General features: G+C 28.7%; 3 protein-coding genes across 3 annotated transcripts; 1 reads left to right on the forward strand and 2 right to left on the reverse strand.

Annotated features, from left to right (window-relative positions):
• Positions 1 to 142: 142 nt before the first annotated feature.
• On the reverse strand, positions 143 to 845 carry LOC130014864 (tryptamine 5-hydroxylase-like). The gene is made up of 2 exons (XM_056103826.1): positions 838 to 845; positions 143 to 680 (listed from the first exon to the last, which is right to left on the reverse strand). The coding sequence occupies exons 1-2, from the start codon at positions 843 to 845 to the stop codon at positions 143 to 145; spliced, it is 546 nt and encodes a 181-aa protein (XP_055959801.1).
• A 4,475-nt stretch (positions 846 to 5,320) lies between these two features.
• LOC126655946 (transcription factor MYB20-like) lies at positions 5,321 to 6,721 on the forward strand. The gene is made up of 3 exons (XM_050350358.2): positions 5,321 to 5,596; positions 5,680 to 5,809; positions 6,254 to 6,721. Exons 1-3 carry the CDS (start codon positions 5,464 to 5,466, stop codon positions 6,645 to 6,647), a joined length of 657 nt encoding a protein of 218 aa, XP_050206315.1. The 5' UTR covers positions 5,321 to 5,463; the 3' UTR covers positions 6,648 to 6,721.
• A 10,216-nt stretch (positions 6,722 to 16,937) lies between these two features.
• On the reverse strand, positions 16,938 to 18,754 carry LOC126655935 (probable (S)-N-methylcoclaurine 3'-hydroxylase isozyme 2). The gene is made up of 2 exons (XM_050350342.2): positions 17,762 to 18,754; positions 16,938 to 17,679 (listed from the first exon to the last, which is right to left on the reverse strand). The coding sequence occupies exons 1-2, from the start codon at positions 18,683 to 18,685 to the stop codon at positions 17,074 to 17,076; spliced, it is 1,530 nt and encodes a 509-aa protein (XP_050206299.1). The 5' UTR covers positions 18,686 to 18,754; the 3' UTR covers positions 16,938 to 17,073.
• Positions 18,755 to 22,285: the final 3,531 nt, after the last annotated feature.

Here is a 22,285-nt window from a genome sequence, read left to right on the forward strand (position 1 = left end):
TGCTTCTCCATTTCTTATTTTGGTATTTTCTATTTTAGCATTTCCGCATCCGCGATATATGAGTTTATTTATTATATATGCTGTAAACTTTTCCTGCATTTCATCTTACAACAAGAAAGGGTTTTAGCGCCTTGAGTCTTCACTAAATGTCATTTCCACTTAACTGGCAGTCTTTATAAATTATTGGGACTATAACCAGGGCAGTTTTCTTCCTTGTGGCTAGCCCAAAAGTCTCACTGAGGTCAACATTATCTGCTTCATCTCCATGAGGCAATTCCCAATCAAAATAATATAGAAGTCGAGCAAGCGTAATTTCGTTTGTTGCTAATCCGAAGGAATAACTTGGGCAACCCCGCCTTCCTCCTCTGAATGGTAAAAACCTGAAATCTTGATCCTTAAAATCAATGTCTACTTCCACAAACCTATCAGGATTGTAGTCTGTAGGATTCTCCCATGATTCCAGTTCCTTCCTGACAGCATACGAGTTTATTAAAACCCGAGTTTTAGCAGGTATTTCATAGCCATCAAGAACACATTTTTCTGCGGAAACAGTACAGGGACTGGCGGATGTGGTTGTATTCTCTCTTTTATTACAGCTTTCATGTATGCTGGTGTTGCAGATTGTTCTCGTCAATGCTTCCTTTTCCGGACGCAACCTTCCGGACCTCTTGTTGTGCTTTCTTCATCACTCTAGGGTGTCTTGCTAGCTCTGTCAATGTTTCAAGAAATGAGGTCTTTCACTAGTAAAATACAGTAGATTCTTAATTACTTGCCTTGTTCTTAAAGAAAAGAAGAGGTAATTAGTTGTCTTAATTAATAGTAATGTGTTTGATATACATGTTCATGGATAAAATTAATGAAGTAGTTGACTATTTTATATTTTCAAAACAAATACGAGAGGCATAAAAAATGTATATATGTTTTGTTATCCTTATTTAAAACGATGTTGTTTTGAGTTTTTGTTTTACTTACTATGAAATACATTGTTTTCACAATTTGATGATGCGTAAAGGTACAAGTAATTTTGGTTGTCACGTCTATCGGAATTCAAAATTGTGACAGAATTGTAAAAAAATTGTGAATGACATTGCTAAGGTCATATGATAAATTTGTTGTTGAGTACAAAAGTTGTGATTTTATTTGGGGTTAATGTCATAAAAATTCACCGATTTTATATGTTTTTTTAATTTAATCACGTTATTTTAAATTTTTCATACAAATACATCAACTTTTATTTTTTTTCAAATCCATACACGTGTTGACATGTCATTCATTTATTGGTTAAAATTGACTTACACCTTAATAAAATTGCACCAAAGAGTGCCACGTCAATATCGTGTATAAATTTGGAAAAAAAAAATGAAAGTTGGTGTCTTTTTATAAGAAATTTTAAAGAACGTGATTAAATTGAAAAAACGTGTAAAGTTGGTGAATTTTTATAACGTTATCCCTTATATTTGTAAATACTCCCAATATTCTTCAAAATAATATGAAAATTATTCTATAAAAAAATTACAGTTTTTTTGAAAGAACTTAATTTAATTTTTCAGTAAAATAAATTTATACATGAACAACTATAATCAATTGACAAAAATATTTTTAAAATTAATTTTAGCATTCAATTTTACAGGTCATGACAATTAAATTCAAAAGACAAATAAAAAAAGATAAAATCTAATTAATAGAAATAAGTACAATCCAATATATTAAGCTATTTTTTATGATAAAATTTTTTTATATATCTTTTTATAATAATCAAATTATTTAAATAACAATACATAAATTTTCATAAAACTAGATAAAAAACTAAATATTTTTTTAATCAATTAGATCCTTTTTTTTTAATTACCGCTTGAATATAACTATCAAGATTTATAAATTGACAATTTACACTGCCGAAATTAGTTTGTTAAAATATTTTGTCGAAATTAATTTTTACTAACAAATTACTTGTATTAATACTTGAAACCTGTTAAACTAATTAAATAACTACTCACGTGGATCATCAAAATTTAATAAATACTACTAAGATAAGTTTCATGAGTGTAAGGATAAGTTTAATTAAAGCATATGTGTACAACCATGATAGTCAATTTGTGTTTAATTTGGTGGTATATCTCTCTCAATTAGTCGATTAATCACTTCGATCCCAAAAATATTAAGCGTGCCTTATACATTTCTTTGTTTATTTTATCGTACTATGGTTTTACAAATTTAACTAAAAATAAATGACTCATAATTAATTTTAAGTTTAATTATTTAAAAATATTTGTTTTTTTTGTTTTTTTTTAATCTATTCTCCAACTTTTAAAAAAACATTAAATTTAATCTAATTTTGATATGTACATGTTAATTGTTGCCACTAGATCACATATCTAGAAAAAAATAAATTCTTATTTTTTTAATTTATAGCTAAATTTAATATTTCTTCTATAAAAGATATTTGTTAAATTAGACTAAAATTGATAAAATTAAATTTTTTGCTTATAAATGGAAATAAAATGTAAAAGTTTAAGTTTTAAATTGGATAGTTGACTATAATTAAACTATAATTATTAAAATTAAGTTAAAATTTTGTATTTTTAAAGGATTGGAACATAAAGAAAAAAATCAACATATATTCGAGTGGTTAGAACTTAGTTTTAAGGGACGTTAGAAATTTCATCAAAGTTGACAAAAGATAGCAATTCCTTAGGAAGCATCTCCTCATTATTAGCCATCATTCAGAACTTAAATTTTATAAACTTTTGATAAAATTTGGATAATTTATTAGTAGCTCATCATGGTTAGTGATTGAATTTATAATTGGTTTTTGCATATAAAATAAGATAAAACTTATTTATAGGCTTAATTGCTTTAAAATTATTGACTTCAGCATTTTTTGCAATTTTAATAGAAATTTTTTATTTTAGGAATTTAATAAATGAACAATTATTTCTTTTACAATTTGAAACGCTGAGCAATTCCGTCAAAAAATTGATACAGACACCGGAATAAACACTATTCTGGTGTTCACATTAGCTTTTTTCTACGGAATATTGTTCGGTCTTTCGAATTATAAAAATTCAAAAATTGGTGTCTAATATAACAATATATGAAAGTTCGTGTTAAAATTATAAAATACACAAAATGGGAAATGGTTTGAAATTATATTTGTTCACGGGCCAGCCAGGGCGAGCTCTTTTATTTTTTATATAAGCCCAAGCCCGGCCGAGCACGGTTTATGATTCATATTTTCTACCCAAATTTGGCTCTTACACTCTATGTATGCGGATTCGGGCCGGGCATTTTCAGACTTACATGAGGAATTGTACCAAAATAAAAGGCCAGCCGCCGATAAAATGATGACGGGCTTTTTTAAGTTCGGGCTCGGACTGGATTTGGACGAAAAATTATTGTCCAAACCGGTGGATATCCATGCCTATAAATAGATTTATTTGAAATACATTACATTAATTATTTATGGGTAAAAATAAAATAAAAAATAATTTCTTTTGAGTTTATATCAATGACTCATACTGCTTGAAATATCATACCAAAAAGTAAAACATTCTTTTATAAAAGAGAAAGAAGAATTTAATTTATAATAAGCAACTGAAACTATTTCTTAATTAAAAAGATTAATGTCATAAAAATTCACAAACTTTATAAATTTACATTTTAATCACGCCGTTTAAAAATCGTCATTTTCATACACGAACTACCAATTTTTTTCAAATCCATACACCGTTGAAAAATCCGGTAAAAATTATTAAACTGGCAACCGGGATAGCGACTTGTCATAACAAACCGGATAGTCACACATCATCTATTTTTATCGGAGTTTTGAACGGTGCATAGATTCAAAAAAAATGATAGTTGGTGTATAAAAATAATGATTTTTAAACAGCGTGATTAAAATGAAAAAACGTGTAAAGTTGGTGAATTTTTAGGACATTACCCCTAATTAAAATGGTCAACTAATTATATATTAAAGAAATAAAATAAAAGCCAAGTAACAAAAAAATCCAAATTGTGGAAAACATGATGGGTGTAAATGAAAATAAAAGTAATAAGAGTGAATAAAAAATTAAAAGAGTGGAAGACATGCTCTCAAATCAATTTTATCAAAAGGGAAAATAGTTGTCCCCATAGTTGAAGCTGGCCAAAGAAAAAGCAGACCAATAGAATCTTCTTACATAAATTAATCTTCTTTCTTTATCAAAAATTAAAATCAATGTTTTAAAAATCGAACTTATATGATCACTAATTCACCACTTAATCGGTACAACACCGAATTATCAATTAAATACATATTAAATAAATTTATATAACATATATGATAAATATTTATTTTTTACAGTGAGGTTATGATATATTTAAAATGTAAACAATATAAAAATTGTAATTATCAAATACATTTTGAATAATAATAACAATATCATATTATAACTGATAAATAAAGAATGAGACTTTTTTTATAGTTTAACTGATTCAATATTATTTAATTTTTCACCATTTGTTTTATTTAAAGAAGTTGAACCGTATATTTAGATTTAAAAAAAAACAAAATGGATTGACTGAACCGGTTGAATTATGCGAGTTGATATTTTTACTTTTAATAAAATATCGGAGATATTAAACTTCACGCGATCATTGATCTATTTAAATTGGAATTTGAAAGAAAAACCGAATTGGACTAACCATCGAGTCACATTTAAACCGGCCGAACTTGCCAATCCGAATAGGTGTTTAAGACATTGATTCAAACAATGATATCAATTAAGTAGAGAGTTGACACTATAAAAAATATTAGAATTAGCAGCAAATATTTTTACTGCTAATAGTGCTAAAATTGTTAGTATTAACATATAGCAATAAAAAAATTGTGGCATGTTGCTGCTAATAAAACGTTATTTTAAATAATTGGTAACAAAATTTGCTATAAAATACTGCTATAATTTAACTAATGGCAGTAATTTTTATTGTTGCAATATATCTTTAGCAGCAAAAAAAAGTTAGCTGTAAAATTATTGTTACCAAATATGTAATTGTGTGTACTGTGATTTTTACTTTTTGAAAAATTGTGGAAGTCTTGATAGTTCACCCTCGAATAACAATCTATTTTAATTAAATTTTATGAATTATTCTCCAATTATACCTCAATATATATATATAAAACAAAATTTCAAACAATGACAATGACTCACGTCTTTTTCTTGTTTATATTTTTTCATCACTTGATCAAGCAAACTTCTTGCTAATTATTCTACTATTTGTTAATTAATCTATATATTATGGCCACTAATCATTGATTATTCTCTGTTCTTTTTTCTAAGCCTATATATGAACTGGCAGATGGAATCTTTAATTACTTGACTTTTTTTTCTTATAACTTTATAATAAACTTTTTTAGAGCCTGCATTTAATTTTATTTCTTTCTAATGTGACTATGAATTTTTGAAGCTCATAGAAGAACAAAAAATGGGAAGACAACCTTGTTGTGATAAGGTTGGATTAAAGAGAGGTCCATGGACCATTGAAGAAGATCAAAAACTCATGAATTTCATTCTCCATAATGGGATTCAATGTTGGAGACTGGTTCCTAAACTTTCAGGTTCCTCAAGTTTATTTTTTTGCAATTTGGTATCAATTTTGTGTTCATGTGTAGCTTATTGTGATAATTATGTGTTTAATTAGGGTTGTTAAGGTGTGGAAAGAGTTGCAGATTAAGATGGATGAATTATTTGAGACCTGATTTGAAGAGAGGAGCATTCACAGAAGCTGAAGAAGATCAAATCATTGAGCTTCATTCGCGATTAGGGAACAAGTAATTTAATTATATGTATATATATTCTAATGATACGTAATATTAATGGCGTAATGATTAAGAAAATTCAAATATTTATCACTTTTATAAAGCTTAATCGAACTTTTTAATTTTAGCAACTATAATCTAATTGAATAAATTGAAGCCAAATTCGAAAAATTTAATTAATTGAGTTTGTTTTTACTCACTTGAAATGTTTTTTTATGTGTGCCTTCTTTTTATTAACTTTAATTGTGTGAATTTGGTTATGACCATTTACTGATAGCTACGCGATTAAAATTAGTTTTAATTGTACGGAATTGGCTATAATTGAAATTTTAAAATCATATTCTAATTAATAAAATTTAAAGTTTTAATTAGTATGATAAGAACTACAAACATTTAAATTTTTTAGTTTTAGCTCCTTATTTAAAATTAATCTGCAACACATATAATGAATTGCAGGTGGTCTAAAATTGCTGCACAATTTCCTGGGAGAACAGATAATGAGATAAAAAATCATTGGAATACAAGAATCAAGAAGAAATTAAAGGCACTTGGCATAGACCCTCTAACTCACAATCGTATCGAAAATACGGAGGATTTTGAATCCGCCAAGGAAGCAACAGCAAGCAATTCATCAGAAAATTTACTGAAAAATGGTATTTCGAGCAGGGAGCCGGATGCAGTATCTGATATGACTCTACGTACCGATAAATCGGAATCATTCTCTTCATCAAGAATGGATGAAACATTCCCACAAGACGAGCATTGGATTGATAATATGGATTATTTATTATCATGGGATGGTTTTACTAGTAATTTGGAAGAGATTTTTCCTTTTGACAGTCACCTATGATGGTAGAATTCATGTGTACAATATATTTTTTTGTTGTTTTTCCGTATATTATTGAATGCATACCCATTGATTAATTGATAGAGCCATAGAGGCATCTAAAAAATCTGAAAGATCGTCAAAAGTTAATGTGGGAACATGATGGTATATAAGAGGAGAGGTTTTTTTTTTCTGTTTTCGTAATCGGGAAGAGAAAGCACTTGTGGAAAGATTTGAACTCACGATCGTTTATACCACTAGACGAAGTTCCGTGTATTTACACGGAATAAAATTAAACTGTCCGCATTAGAAATCCTTGCATCTCTTAAAAACATGCATTAAAGTTACAGTCCTTACATATATGTTCTACAAATTTAATTTATTTTTACCATATATAAATATTTATTAAATATTAAACAAATTTATATTTTCAGAATACTTTTAGATACTAGTTTCGCATTACGTGCTACGCACGTAGCTCGTGGTGTGACTTAGCAATTTATGTATAAATTAAATTTATTATAATGATATCAATTTATTTTATTTATAATCATCATAAAATTTAATTTAAATTAATTTAATAACATTATTTTAACTAAATCTTTGTTTTATTTATTTCAATTAAAAAATTGAAAATAATAAAACAAAATAAGTAATTTACATAAACTAAAAGCTCATGGGTATATATGTACATATTAATGTAAAAATTAAATATGCATAGTAATAAAATACTACTTATGTCATCTTTAACTTTATTATTAGTTAAATATATTAATTAATTCAAAAAAATGAATAAGCAGACCTAAAATATTTTTTGAGAGAGAAAACAAAATTTAAATATGGAATGAGAATTTTACTTGCAAGACTGAGAATTATAGAAGGAATCAAACCACCATAAAATCATAAGTTAAAGTTTTGTATAAATTAAAAAAGATGGTTTGGTAAATGTGCATATAATATGATCTGTTAATATATATATAATAATATTTATTTATTTATTAACTTTAGTTTATATTAAATTTAAATAGAATACTCGAATTTATTAATTTTTTAAAATTAATTGACTTTAATAACATCCACTTATAACTTATCAAATCAATTAAATTTATTAAAATAAAACCAATGTATTTTATTATATCAGTATATTAATTAACACTTGTGTTGGAGATTTTATTCAAATTACATTTATTTTAAGATTTTTGAATTTATAAATTTTATTTTATATATACTCTGAAATAAAAAAAATTGTATTAATAATTATTGGATTTTTTTTGGATGAATTATTGGAATTTTTTTTATTTATAATATACTTATTATAATCCCACATTAACATGTCTATAATTATTGATTATTGTTTTATTTAATAGCCTAATAAAATCATTAACACTCCACTCACATTTATATTATTCGGGGCCAAAAAGTCTATACTCGAAAGTTGCTTAGTACAACTCAAACTTCCAAAGTTGCAACATAAAGAAGGCATATTAGGATTGTGAAAATTATAATCCGTTACCAATTTTATAGTGTTTAATATCTCACGATTCTAAATGTATTAGGATTGTGAAATAACTTACGCACAATTATAATTGGCTATTAATTATAATTATAAAAGGTTAAAATTGTTAATTACCATAAAACCTCTAATTAAATGATAAATTGATAATAAATTAGAAAGGGCTATTAGGTAAAAGTGCATGTCCCCCCCCCATCCGTGCTTTTATATATAGTACTAGTTTTGCACCACGTGCTACGCACGTGATCGGTATTTATGTGACCCGCTATATATATATATATATATATATATATATATATATATATTAAATATATATTAATTTAATTGTAAATATAATATTACTTTTTAATAAGTTATTATTTCATATTTATTAGTTGAGTTTTAAATTTCAATGAATATGTGTTATTGTTGTATATAAATGATATTTGTATGAACAATTATATATATGATAAATTCATTTTAAAATATATTCTCCATCTTATCTTTTTATTAAATTAATTTATTTTTTAAAATAATTTTTGCTGTATTCATAAATATACTAAGCTAGTGGTGTTTAATTAGGAGTGCAATTTGCTGTAAACTTCGACAATATGACTTTAATATAGGGTTCAATGATTATGAGTTAGTGCTATTGGATTTATCTATAATTAAATAATCAAGTTTCAATTGCAAGTCTTAATATCCTATTAGAATATAACTTGATTTTAATATGTATTTTTATCCTAATAGATAATGACTAATTTGTGTTTGTAGAATCAATATCATCTTATCTTAGTAACGGAAAACTAAGAATAATGTAATAAATAAATTGTTAATAATAGATAAACTAATTAGTATAACATTTCAGTCTAATTAAACTTCATTTGTTGTACATTATTAAAATAATTAAACTTTAATAGAGATAATTACTCTTTTGACATGAAAATTATAGATAATATTAAAATGTTTTTTTATTATAGAGCGATATTAATTTGATTTAATTAGTAATTTACTTTCATTAATTATTCTAATTGATAAAATGATAGTGAAATTTCTAACAATTGTCCATCAATTGACATACTTCTATACATTAATTAATTAGATAAAGTGATTTTTTACGGTAATTGAAGGTTTTAATATGTTATTATTTATATAAAATATTATATTTAATTGATAGTTTATTCTATTTAGAAGTTTATTTTCATTAGTGTTCTTGTCAAAGGAGCAAACTGCCTTGAGAATTACCATTGAAGCCTAATTTTGCAATTACTCTTATTAGTATTTTGGTTAATTAATAATATTAGACTTGTACATAACTTCATAATTCTTTATCCCCGTTGTCTAATTTAAATATTAATTGAATTGTTTTTTTAAAATAGAAATGCCTAAACTCGAAGCTGGGTATCATGACAGAGAAATTCATATTTTACAATTAGTGTCAAAGTTACGTTACACTACATCTCGCCAGATCCGTTTCAATCTCAAAGATGCAATCCAAAATACACAAAAATTAATAATATACAACCTCTAATTGACTATAGAATAACATTTCTATTCAGTCTTATTTCTTGCTGAATTATTAAAAAAAACTTAATATGATTTTTGAAGCTCAAACAGAACTTACAAAATATAATAATAATAAATTAGAGCATAAAAATAAAAACTCACAATAAATTAGGTGTCTCTCTTCTCTGCAAATTCTGAAGATAAAAAAGTTAACATAAACTATGAAAAAACTCTTATCATATGTCATTTGGGGATGTATATACAGACCCGTGAAGAGTATTTTATAGCTATTCTAATTTCCACTATTTTCTAATCATTAAACCAATAAAAACAAATTGAATTAGACTTCTACTTAATTAGAAACACTTTTCCCATAGCAAAAGACTTACTAACGAATTGAATTAGACTTCTACTTAATTAGAAACACTTTCCCTTAATTTTATCATTAGAATTAAACTTCTAATTAAATTAAGGGTATATTAAATAGAATAAAATTATACGTTTAATGAAACCTAATAATTTTTAATAAATTTTGATATTTTGTTTAAAACTGAATAATTAAATTTTGTGAATTTTTGTTTTCCGATACATTTTTTCATAAATTAAAGGTATTATATTATATGTGGAATAAGATAATAATACTATTTATTGTTAGTATTAGTTTAAGAAAAAATAGCCTAAAAAAATACAGAAATTTTCATATAATATGCAAACGATAATAATACTAAATCACTATTTATAGTTTTATTTTAAAATTCAAAACAAATGTCTAGTTAATTGAAGAAACATCACAACATGAAACTTTAAATATAATTTTTTCATATAAGATGCAAACCATAATAATACTAAATCACTATTTATAGTTTTACTTTAAAATTAAAAACAAATGTCTAGTTTTTTTTTGCCAGAAAATGTCTAATTGATTGAAGAAACATCACAACATGAAACTTTAAACATAATTTCACATCATGTCAAAATATACGTACAGTATTATAATATTTCTACCAATCTTTATGTTAAGATTTTAATTTTTGGCTGATAGGAAGCCAAAAAATCTATCTTAATATATCAAAATTTCGTTAAAGGGCCATAACTGAATATAAGTAATTAATACTTTGATAATCAAATAAAGTGTAATAATCCTCTCAATAAAGCGAAAACTCACTCTTTGCCTTTTTTTTATTGTTGTCCCCTTTTTTATTTGAAGCCGTCTCATTAGTGCATGAAAAGTGCTTATTAGCACTCCTAGAAGTTTTTGATGGTGCCATCAGTAAATTACAAGAAACAACCTGAAACATAACAAATAAAGTAGAAGTTAGTAAAAGAAATTTTGAAAAATAGTTGGTCATCTCATCTGTGAATTGCATATTTGCAATAAATGCTACATTGTTAAAAGAATTACTTCTTTGCCGCCAAGTATGATAAAAGAATCATAATAAGCAATAAGGAGAGCAATAATCATATATTCTGGATGTGCTATAGAGCCCAAGAAATCAAATGCTCGAATAATTAGAACCTCCGTCAATTTGTTTGCCGAAAAGAACTGCAATAATAATGTACCAAACTTATTGAAGCATTAAATCTAAATTTGAGTTTATATTAGAAGTGAATTTGTAATTAACTTTTTAATTTTTGTATTTGTGTTAGAATTGACTTCTTAATTTTTGTGTTTGTATTAGAATTGACTTTTTAATTATTTAAATTATTATAATTAGACTTGTATTTAGTTTTTGTAAATATTTTAATTAGTGAAGGCTAATGTGGTAATTTTGCCTGTCCCCCCCTTCGCTCTTATAGTATAGTTATAGATAGATTATCGATAGATAGATTATAGATAGATAAAAAGAGTAGACTTGTTTATGGGTCGGGTCGGGCCGGATCTACTGGACTTTTTCTCTTTTTAAACTCAGCCCTAGCACGGCCCAAGCGCGAACCAGGCTTCATTTTTACTATTCAAACCCGGCCCTTATATTCTATTTTTGCAGGTTGGACCGGATTTTTGCGGGATTAAATGTCAAATTAATACCTGCAAATGGCTTGCAACATTTTCTCTCGTCAACCATGGCACGTTCATCAGGGCAAGTATTTTCTTTGGACCAAACCTCTGCAAAACAAATATGACATGTCATGACTTCATAGAAGCACAATGAAAATAGAATATTTCATTGAAGACCATCCAACTGGAAAATGTATGCCAACATATTTTATTTACTATAGAACAAAGGGTCATTGCGGTTTCTAAATTTGTATATCTAGGTCAATTAACTCAGACTTGGCCATTTTAATCTATTAATGACAATATCTTCTATTTTTAAGTCAATTAGGGATAATACTCTATTTTTCAGTCAATTAACCCTAAAATTAGGCCATCACGGTCCCTAAACGCATTATTTTGTACAATTTGAGAGCTAATAGACCTAAAATTATATAATATTGTTCTTAATTAATCAAAATAGCTAAGTGTGAGTCTAGTGACCCTCACACACAAATTCACGGGCCGCGATGATCCTCTGGTCATATATGTATATGCACATCCACAATCTTCATGAAAGTATCAATTACTTTGACTTTTGAAATTAGAAATAAAAATACTTTTATGAAAAAAAATATTTACTATCAAACCCTATCGGATTTACAGCTTTGACAAATTTTTGATGAAGCTCTACAGACCAAACGACTCTGGCTTTTTAGTGGATGAATTGTCACCGTCTTTATCATCATGCTTGTTTTCGACATATTTTCTTTTCTTGACTGAAGTCGGATCTTCTCCATAAAATAAGTGTCCATCATTGGAGTGATCAAATCCGATTCTAGTCATTGGCATACTTTCCATTCCTTCAAGAATCTCAATGTCTATCACCTCGTGTATCTTCTTTCCGAGAACATGCTGCCATAAATTCTTAGTTTTTTCATTCTGATTGGCTTAAGAAGATAATCACACGCTCCATGCTCAACACCTTTCATTATCCGGCTTGTTTCACTGTCAACAGACATCACTGTGAATTGAGTTAAATACATCGGTCAGAAGCATGCTTTTAGTACATATGAGATACAAAATAAGAAAAATTTGGAATTAAAATGAAAATGTTCACAAGCTAAATTAGGCCAGGAACTATTGGAAGATCCATCTCAAGTCCGACATGCTTTTGAAGTTTGAAACCGTCTATGTCTGGCATGTTAATATCACTTATCACAATGTCATATCCATTTTTCCTCTCACGAAGGAGGTTTAGCGCATCTCTTGCTAATCCGCAGGTAATCACTGAAAAACAAAGCCATTAACTAGAAAGGGAAATGTAAAAGGCAGAACGTAATTAGTGCACATTAGAAGCAAAATCTAAATTGACAGATAAAAGGCATCCTGCATAAGGCAATCTTTTACCAGAAAAAGTTACTAAGAGACATGAAATTTATGAAATAACAGTAACAAATATTTTCATGGTACGGTTAATATGCTCTGATGTTCGATATTGCATAAATCAATCTCAGTGTCCCATATCCAAACATGGCCCGAGCCCGGCTCGGGCTTTATATTTCCTACTCAAATTCGGCTCTAACAGTATATTTTTACGGGCTCGGCCTAAGTTTGGGTGGGCGTACATGGAAATTCTGTAAAAATGAAAGTTTGAGCCCGGCCATAAAATAGCAGGCTTTTTTCGGATTCGAACCGGACTTGGGATAAAAAATCATTGCTCAATCCCGGCCCTAAAAACCATATTTTGACGGGTCTGGATGGATACCTTAACCTATGAACAAGTCTATTCATTGACAAGAAATTATGATATCTAGGTTATGTGGAAAATATTTTCTTTTTTTTAATTTTTTTTTTAATATTCAGTTCATTATTTTTCAAATAGAATACCATTAATTTGTTTATTGAATTTTCTTATTGTTTTCTATTTTCTATGTTTTAAAATTAAATAACATACTGTTTTTTAATCAGGTCGGGTCAAGCTATTCTACGGAACCAATTTCGCTCTCTCGAGCCGGAAGTGAAAGAGTCGAAACTTGATTAACAATTCCAAAATCTAATCCACTCTCGTGCTCATAGATTTCGCTAGAGTTAATCGAGCCAACTAATCAAGCAAACTCCACAACCAAGATAGCCCTAGATCATGCTAATGCATCTAGGTCTAAAGCATGTACTCCACTAGGTATAGTCTAATTAGTTAACTCTCGTTCTCCTAATTAAACCACATAGCAAAGAATAAGAGGCCAATCTATTTTAAGCATTAAGCTCAAGAAGCACAACAACCAACATCACCCATAAACCCTAACCCTAATCACCTATTTAATCAAGCATGACAATCATAACAACCCTCAAACAAGGGGTTTAGCTACTAATCATCATCATGGCAAAACTAATTAAGCAATAATAAAGATTAAGTAACTTGGAGTAATAATTGAACCTTAAACACATGAACAAGATAATGAAGCTTCAATTAAAAGACCAATGTTTGTATTTAATAAGTTTCTCAATATAGCAAAATCTGGAAATTAGTTTGAAGAACACTAAGAACTATGAAGATCCTTTTCTATATTTAGTAAGAACAATAAGAACAATGATTTAAAGCTAGAGAGAAAGTGTTGCTACAATAATGAGATCACTAACTATTCTCTACAAAATCATGACATAACCTAAAATAGAGATAAAAGGGTTTTTATATGTTTACAAAAGAGGAAAGAAAAACAACAACTAAAAGAGTGTTTGGCCTAAAGAAGCAATGAGAATCAAGCCTTGTTGCTAACCAAATCAAATTGTCCCCCTATTTTCAAGCCATGCTCGATTCGAGCATGGTTTCTTCTTCCCCTTGCTCGATTCGAGCATGATAATCTGGGACTCAGCATGTTATGCTCGAATCGAGCATGATTTGTGCCTTGGAGAGCTCGATTCGAGCATGGCTTTGAGGTTTCAGCTCCGATCTTCAAAACTTCATAACTTTGTGTAGAAATGTCCGATTGAGTTGGTTCTTAAACCGTTGGAAAGCTTGGGACGTCTACTTTATCTTTCATGAAGAACGAAAATTCATTTGAGGCTTCTAACTGGTTCCAATTTTCCAATTAGTGCAGCGGGGTCGGCTTTTCAGACTTGCACATGAGCTTTCGCCTCTTTTCCGTCGACTTTTCCATCTTTTGTTCAAAAATGCTTCCGCGATGCTCCAAAGTACCTGAAATACTAAAACATATAATAAGGCACTCGGAATACCATAAAACCGTGATAAATCGTAATAAAAGCATGCGGAAACGGCACCCTAAATATGAGTAAAATATTCCTATCAAGAAGCACAATGAAAATAGAATATATTTTTTCCCAAGTTAGAGTTAATTATAAAGATTCAACTTACAAGGGGTGAAAGTCATATTACAAAGACTTACATATGATCTTTCAACAAATTAAACTACAAAATAATAGACAACAATAAGATACAAGCAAAAAAAATCGAAATACAAAAAAAATTCTAAACATAGATCCCAAAACTTAACACAACGAAATCGTTGGAAGGGTGTTTCAAAATTTTCTTGCACCGATTTGTCAATCAAACCGCTTGAACCGTTGAAGCCTATTATTACGATCGTTGATCTTCATCTTCATTAAAACTCAATAGAGATAGATCCATATCTTTTTCATTTCTTAGATCTACAATACTTTAGAGTTAAAACTCAAACAAACACTAAAATTTCTTGTGGATCTAATAAATACAAACAAAGGAGAGAAAACGACTTTAACTTTATTTCTAACAAGCAAGAAACAAAACTCAAATCAAACAAAACCTAGACTTTTATTCTTAGATTTATTGAGATAGATAAGTAGACCTAGAAAAACTAATAATTTGGTGGGGAGAAGATGATTTTCCGGCTAACCAGAAAATTCATCTTCTCCCACCTCAAAAAGATGAAGAGAAAGGAAGTCTTTTTTTATAGAGAAGTGAGAGCACCAAATTTTAGAGAGAGTGAGAAAAAATTTAAAATAATGTCACAAAATAGAATATTTCATTGAAGACTATCCAATTGGAAAATGTATGCCAACATATTTCATTTACTATAGAACAAAGGGTCATTGCGGTTTCTAAACTTGTATATCTAGGTCAATTAACTCAGACTTGGCCATTTTAATCTGTTAATGGCAATATCTTCTATTTTTAAGTCAATTAGGAATAATACTCTATTTTTCAGTCAATTAACCCTAAAATTAGGCCATCACGGTCCCTAAGCGCATTATTTTTGTACAATTTGAGAGCTAATAGATCTAAGATTATATAATAATGTCCTTAATTAATCAAAATAGCTAAGTGTGAGTCTAGTGACCCTCACACAAAAGTTCACGAGCCGCGATGATCCTCTGGTCATATATGTATATGCAGATCCACAATCTTCATGAAAGTATCAATTACTTTGACTTTTGAAATTAGAAATAAAAATACTTTTTTTAATGAAAAAAAAATACTTACTATCAAACCCTATCGGATTTACAGTTTTGACAAATTTTTGATGAAGATCTACAGACCAAACGACTCTGGCTTTTTTAGTGGATGAATTTTCACCGTCTTTGTCATCATGCTTGTTTTCGACATATTTTCTTTTCTTGACTGAAGTCGGATCTTCTCCATAAAATAAGTGTCCATCATTGGAGTGATCAAATCCGATTCTAGTCATTGGCATACTTTCCATTCCTTCAAGAATCTCAATGTCTGTCACCTCGTATATTTTTTTTCCGAGAACATGCTGCCATAAATACTTCTAAATATAGAGAGAGAATATGTGCTAAACAATTATTTTGAACAAATGATTAGTTTACCCCCTCAACTTGGCACACAATTTCAAAAAAATTCAAAACTGGAATCGAAATCACTTTTATCCTGAATTTATCAAAATCGGGTCAAAACCTTCCCTCCCCACTCTCACCCAGAGAGTGAGACACACTCTCTGGTATTTGATGGTGGTTTTTTGTCAAGGTGGTTTTTTATGGTAAAAATATTTAAAATGGTCCTAAATATTTTTATTTTTTAAATTAACAAATAAAATTTTTTAAAAAACAATTTAATTTTTTTAATTTTAAAATTTTATATATCAAATTAACTCTCATCATTTGTATTTTTTGCAAAAAACAATATCTATTTTATCTTTAAAAAAATCATTTTCAGGCGATCGAAGAGGAACTCCTCGCTTGAGAAGAAGAACTGCTGCTTCGATGAGACTTATGAACTAGATTTGGGCCCAAAAGATATGTATATATAATATTTTCAGTAACCACCCATCAAAAATATGTATGTGTCTATTTCCAAAAGTTGTAATTGGCATTTATTTAAATAGTTGCGTTGGTTTAAAAATAACTAATATTGCAATGACAAAAGTACATTTAAATTCATGCACAAATTAGATTGCACACTAGCAAAGAACTTACAAGCATTTTTCTGAACATATAACAGAAAACAATTGAAATCTTGAAATTCATTATTTTCTTCGTATTGTGGGAACAAGAAGTAGAGGTTGTTGCTTCTGTAATGTTATACCAAACTTTTCAGTCATATCTAACTTGGCAAAGTCCTCATCATTTTGAAGAGACCAATCGAAGTGATGTATTAAATTAGCCAAAATCAAATGAATTTGCCTTGCAGCCATCGGTAGTCCAACACAAATTCTTCTTCCCGAACCGAAAGGAATTAGCTCAAAGTTACGCCCTTTGAAGTCTACGTTTGAGCCCAAAAACCTACTCGGATTGAACGCCAATGGCTCATCCCAGACCGAGGGATCACGACCTATTGCATATATGTTTATCAATATTTTAGCATCTTTTGGAATTCTATAATTCATAACTTCACACGTTTCTTGAGCGCGATGATGCAGGAATGCAACGGGAGGATGGAATCTCATAGATTCTTTTACACATGCATTTAGATAATCAAGTTTCGGAATATCAGATTCTTTGATGGAGTTTCTTTTGATTTCTCTATCCACCTCTTCACAAGCTTTTTCTAGGACTTGCTTGTTCTTGAGCAATTCGGTCATTGCCCATTCTATTGTTGTGCTAGTAGTCTCTGAGCCTGCCATCAACAATTCCTGCATACAAACATCTCTATATATTAGCAACAGTTTACGTAGACGAAATAATGGTGGAAAAACAGAACGAAAAGGTTCATACAAAAGCCAACCAATTGATCTGATCGTCATCAAAATCATTCGCTAGAAAAACATCCAAGAAATCAACTGTGGTAGAGCCAGGAACGTGAGTTTCTCTTCTTTCCTTGACATGGCTTTTCCAAGCTCCAAAGATTTCCTTCATCGCATCGGACATCTTCCTTTTCATACCTTGAGGATCTAACTCAGCTAATATTGGATAAAAATCGGCTATATTTGGAACAACGGCCAGCTCCATTTGTCTTGATACGACCTTTTTCAGCCCACTATTCCTATCTTCATCTTCGAAACTAAGCAAGTCCTTGGAGAATAAAAGATTGCAAATCATGTTAAAAGCGCAAGTAAACACAACTTCGGAGAGATTAACTACCTGCCCCTGCTTTCTACTCAAAAACTCCACCATCTCCGTAACCTTCTGCTCCCTCATTGCAGCCTGTGACTCGATGGCGCTGGTGGAGAAAAGCTCGGTCCTGCACAAGGCTCGCAAGGATTTCCACGTGTCGTTGCAAGTGGAAGCCCAAACAATCGCTACACGATCAATATCACAAATCTTATTTGGTAGTGCTTTCGGTACACTTCTAGCAGAAAGCATACGGTCATGAGTGTTTAGAATTTCTTTCGCAGCCATAGGAGAAGACGCGACAACAACGACTTGAGTGCCGAGCCTTAGCGAAATGAGAGGGCCATGAAGTTTGGCAAAATGGGCAAAGGAGATATGAAGTTTTTTCCCAAGTTGATGAATGTTGCCTATGATTGGCCATGGCCTTGGACCGGGAGGAAGAGGTCGCCTTTTCGAATACGGAGAAGCAATATGCTTGTGGATGAAGAAAGCAAGAGGTAGTACTAGTAGTAGAAGAAGAACAAAATAATGTGGGGATAACACGTCGAGCAGCGTCGTCGCGGAAGGTATTTGATCCATGTTCTTCATCAGTTGCGAAGATCACAAAGTCAACTAACTATGTAATTGTAGTTAACTAAACAAATTTCAGAAAAAGACATTCAGATGTTACAATCAAAAAGTCAACTAACTATGTAATTTATGTAGTTATTTTTGCATAAGTCCCTATTGAGCTGTTTTCCTATGTGATTGATGACTCACTGGGCCAATCATTCATTCATTTATCATACTAAATTGCAACTAGTCTAGTAGTGGTTGAGGAATTCCATCGAACCTGAAGAAATCAAATCCGGATGCGTAACAAAGTTGAATATATATAACTGCGAACCTATAAGGAAAATAGATAGATTTCAAAAAAATCCACAAGCGTATGGATGCCAACTAGTAATTTGCAGTGTGAAATCCAAATATCGTATCTATATAAAAAGTTAATCTTTATCTACCAAATTATGAATTTCGATTTATATAGCAATTAAGATAATTAGGTCGATGTCCGCGCATTGCGCAAATAATTTTGATAATTTTAATATTTTAATAACAATTTTAATTCATATTGTGTTATTTTGATTTTTTTTAAGAGTTCTATCTAATATTATAAATAAATTAGTAGATTTAAGATCATAATCTGAATTAAAGTAATTAATTAATGTAGTTAAAATAATTTATTGATTGATTTCAAAAAGTTTCATTTTTATAACTCACATTAAATTAAATAATTCAGTTATGTGCTTTAAATTTACTTTTTTAATATAATATACTATATTTTATTAATTAATATGCAAGAAGAAGAATATTGGATTACAGCTTAAAAGAAAAATCTGGCTCATCAGAAAAAATTTCAAGTAAATCTTTCTAAAAGAATTTCCAAAAGATCAGTAAAGCTATATTTATGAAGAGCGAGAAGATGCAATTGACTTATTTAATTTAATATGAGCTAAATTTCCAAAATAATTTCATTGTTGGATTGTTTTGTTTTGTTTTTATACTCGGACTTTTTTATTTTTATTTTTAATAATATTTTGGCAGCGAGAAATTTAATTTCTCGATTGCAAACTTTCACTAATAAAAATTAAATTTAAAAATATTATAAACCGAATAAAGAAGAAGATACGATTTGTTGTAAGAATTGTGAATAATAATAATCGTGGGTAATTGAATAAAAAGAATAATATGTTGAGAGTTTTTTAGGTATTTTACAACTGCCTAACCTTTTTCATTATAAGTTTTCAAGAGTCTCCGAAAATTTCCGGTTTTTGAAACATTTCCGCAATGAGACACACAACTTTATCAAAGTTTCCACGATTTTTAGGGGAGAACTAATACGAGCCTACATAGGTTTATAATATATTTTAAATATTGAAATAGGCATTAATTTTAATTAATCAAATTTCAAAATCAAAAGTTTAATTCATCTGATGTATGAACATCAGTATGACCTAATTCATAAAAAGAAAATGCTTCTTTGTTAAACTAAGTAATAAAAAGAAGTAAGAGGTAGCAAAACAATTAAGCATGTACCACATTGTGCATACTTTATTATTCTAACAAATTATTGTTTATGAATATTTTAAATATTGCGATTTTAAGCATCAAGTTTTCGGCGCCGTTGCCGGGGTTCAAACCCGGGTCACCCGCGTGACAGGTAATTACCACTATACTACAGCGATGCCAAAAATTTGATGCTCAAAATCACAAGTGTACGATGTCGAATAATCAAGTATTATAATGATAAGTAAAAGTCGAACCCACGAGAAATTGAATTTAGTACCAAAATAGTTAATTAACAATATTTAAACTAATAAAAATGAGGTTTATGTGATTTTAATTAAAACTAATAAAAACAGAAAATAATAATTTAAGAAATAGATAATAACGACAAATAATCATATTGGCTCTGAAAACCAATTGGCTCTGATACCAATTGTTATAATATTGATACGGATTATTGAATCTTTGGTACCAATTGTCGCGATCGGTTTGTGACCGGATTGGTATGTGCAGCGGAATCGAAACCATTTGATAGGTATTTAATAATGGATTTGATCAATAACAACAATATAGCAAAATAAATAAATAACACAAGAGATTTAAGTGGTTCGGCATTAAAGCTTACATCCGCAGGACGAAATAATGGAGCCATCCACCTAATCATCAAAAGGAGTACAAAATTGGTGGAGAATTACTAAATAGAGAACATCTCTAGTAAATATATCCTTAGAAAAAAAATCCACAAAGTGTTTAACTCTTTATAAGAAGTAACCCGAAAGGTTTAGAATTATTTTATTCTCTGCATAACACACACACCCTTTTTCTTATTCACATCAATATCTACATTGTGTGTTCAATTTTTGGTATATTTTGAAAGATGAATAAAGTACGGTATATATAGTGAATAAATTATCTATTTGTAGCATTAGGAGTACTAATTTAAATTGGATTATATCTTCCTAATTGCCCAATGACAATAAAACTATCTTTCTCTAAAATACTTCACTAATTAGACTCCTAATATAAATTAAAATTAAAATTTTAGGCATATTCCTACGGTACTAGATTTTAAAACATTAAAAAAATGTTACTAAGTTTTCAAATTATTTCAACTGCAAATTTCACAATTAAAAGTTTCAATCATCTAATGGTTAGTATACTGTATACATCAGTATGACCTAATTCATAAAAAGAAAATGCTTCTTTTTGTTAAACTAAAGGGCAGTTTGGTTCAAGTTTGGGAATGGGAATCGGAATGAGAAGGAATGAGAATGGGAATGATTGTTTTCATTTTTTATTTGGTTCAAAATTAGTGTAGGAATGGAAATGGATAAATTTTAATAAAAAAATTATTTATTATTTATTAAAAATATTTTTTTAAAAATAAAATTATTTTTAAATTATTTTTAAAAATAAAATTATTTTTAAATTATTTTTAGAAAAATTAAAAAAAATATTTTAGAAAAATTAAAAAAAATATTTTAAAAAAATATTTTCAAAAAAATTAAAAAAAATATTTTAAAAATTATTTTCGAAAAAATTAAAAAAATTAAAAAAAATATTTGGCACGATATGCAAACATGGTGGACTAAACTCATAAAAAATTTAATAAAAGATATTTTTATATTGAATGGCTATCTTTTTAGAAGGACTGAATTATTTTAATACCAAACCTCTTCGGACATGGTCAGTTATAGTTAAATCTTTCAAAATCGGCAAAATTAACTCATTTTAAAATATTAAAAACTTTTCTAATTATTTGGGCTAATTTTACATACAACAACTTAGGGTTCGATTCGAAAAATGGCTAGAAAAAATTATTATTATCTCTAAATGGCCTCCGACCTGCCGATTTTGATAAATTTGGTTATAACTGACGACATCTGCAAAAGTTTGGTATTAAAAAAAATTAGCATTATAAAATTATAATCAAATATTACTATTGGTAAGGCTGTGCATTTGATTCAAATCGAACTGAAATTTTTTTCTTCATCAAAACCGAACCAAAACCGAAATTTTGAAAAAAATGTAATTTTTCAAATTGAAATGAACCGAACCAGTTGGTTATGTTGGTTTTTCAGTTCAGTTCGGCTATTTTAGGTTCAATTTACGTAATAATCAACTGAAAGTTTTTATGCTGAA

This window comes from Mercurialis annua, linkage group LG7 (assembly GCF_937616625.2).
Source record: "Mercurialis annua linkage group LG7, ddMerAnnu1.2, whole genome shotgun sequence".
Lineage (NCBI taxonomy): Eukaryota > Viridiplantae > Streptophyta > Magnoliopsida > Malpighiales > Euphorbiaceae > Mercurialis > Mercurialis annua.

Bases quoted from the DNA above. Each gene is read 5' to 3' on its own strand.
- LOC126655946 (XM_050350358.2), top strand. From the start codon at position 5,464: ATGGGAAGACAACCTTGTTGTGATAAGGTTGGATTAAAGAGAGGTCCA. The intron at 5,597-5,679 runs GTTCCTCAAGTT...GTGTTTAATTAG, and splicing joins ACTGGTTCCTAAACTTTCAG to GGTTGTTAAGGTGTGGAAAG. The intron at 5,810-6,253 runs GTAATTTAATTA...AATGAATTGCAG, and splicing joins CATTCGCGATTAGGGAACAA to GTGGTCTAAAATTGCTGCAC.
- LOC126655935 (XM_050350342.2), bottom strand. From the start codon at position 18,685: ATGAAGAACATGGATCAAATACCTTCCGCGACGACGCTGCTCGACGTG. The intron at 17,680-17,761 runs GTATGAACCTTT...GTTTGTATGCAG, and splicing joins AGATCAATTGGTTGGCTTTT to GAATTGTTGATGGCAGGCTC.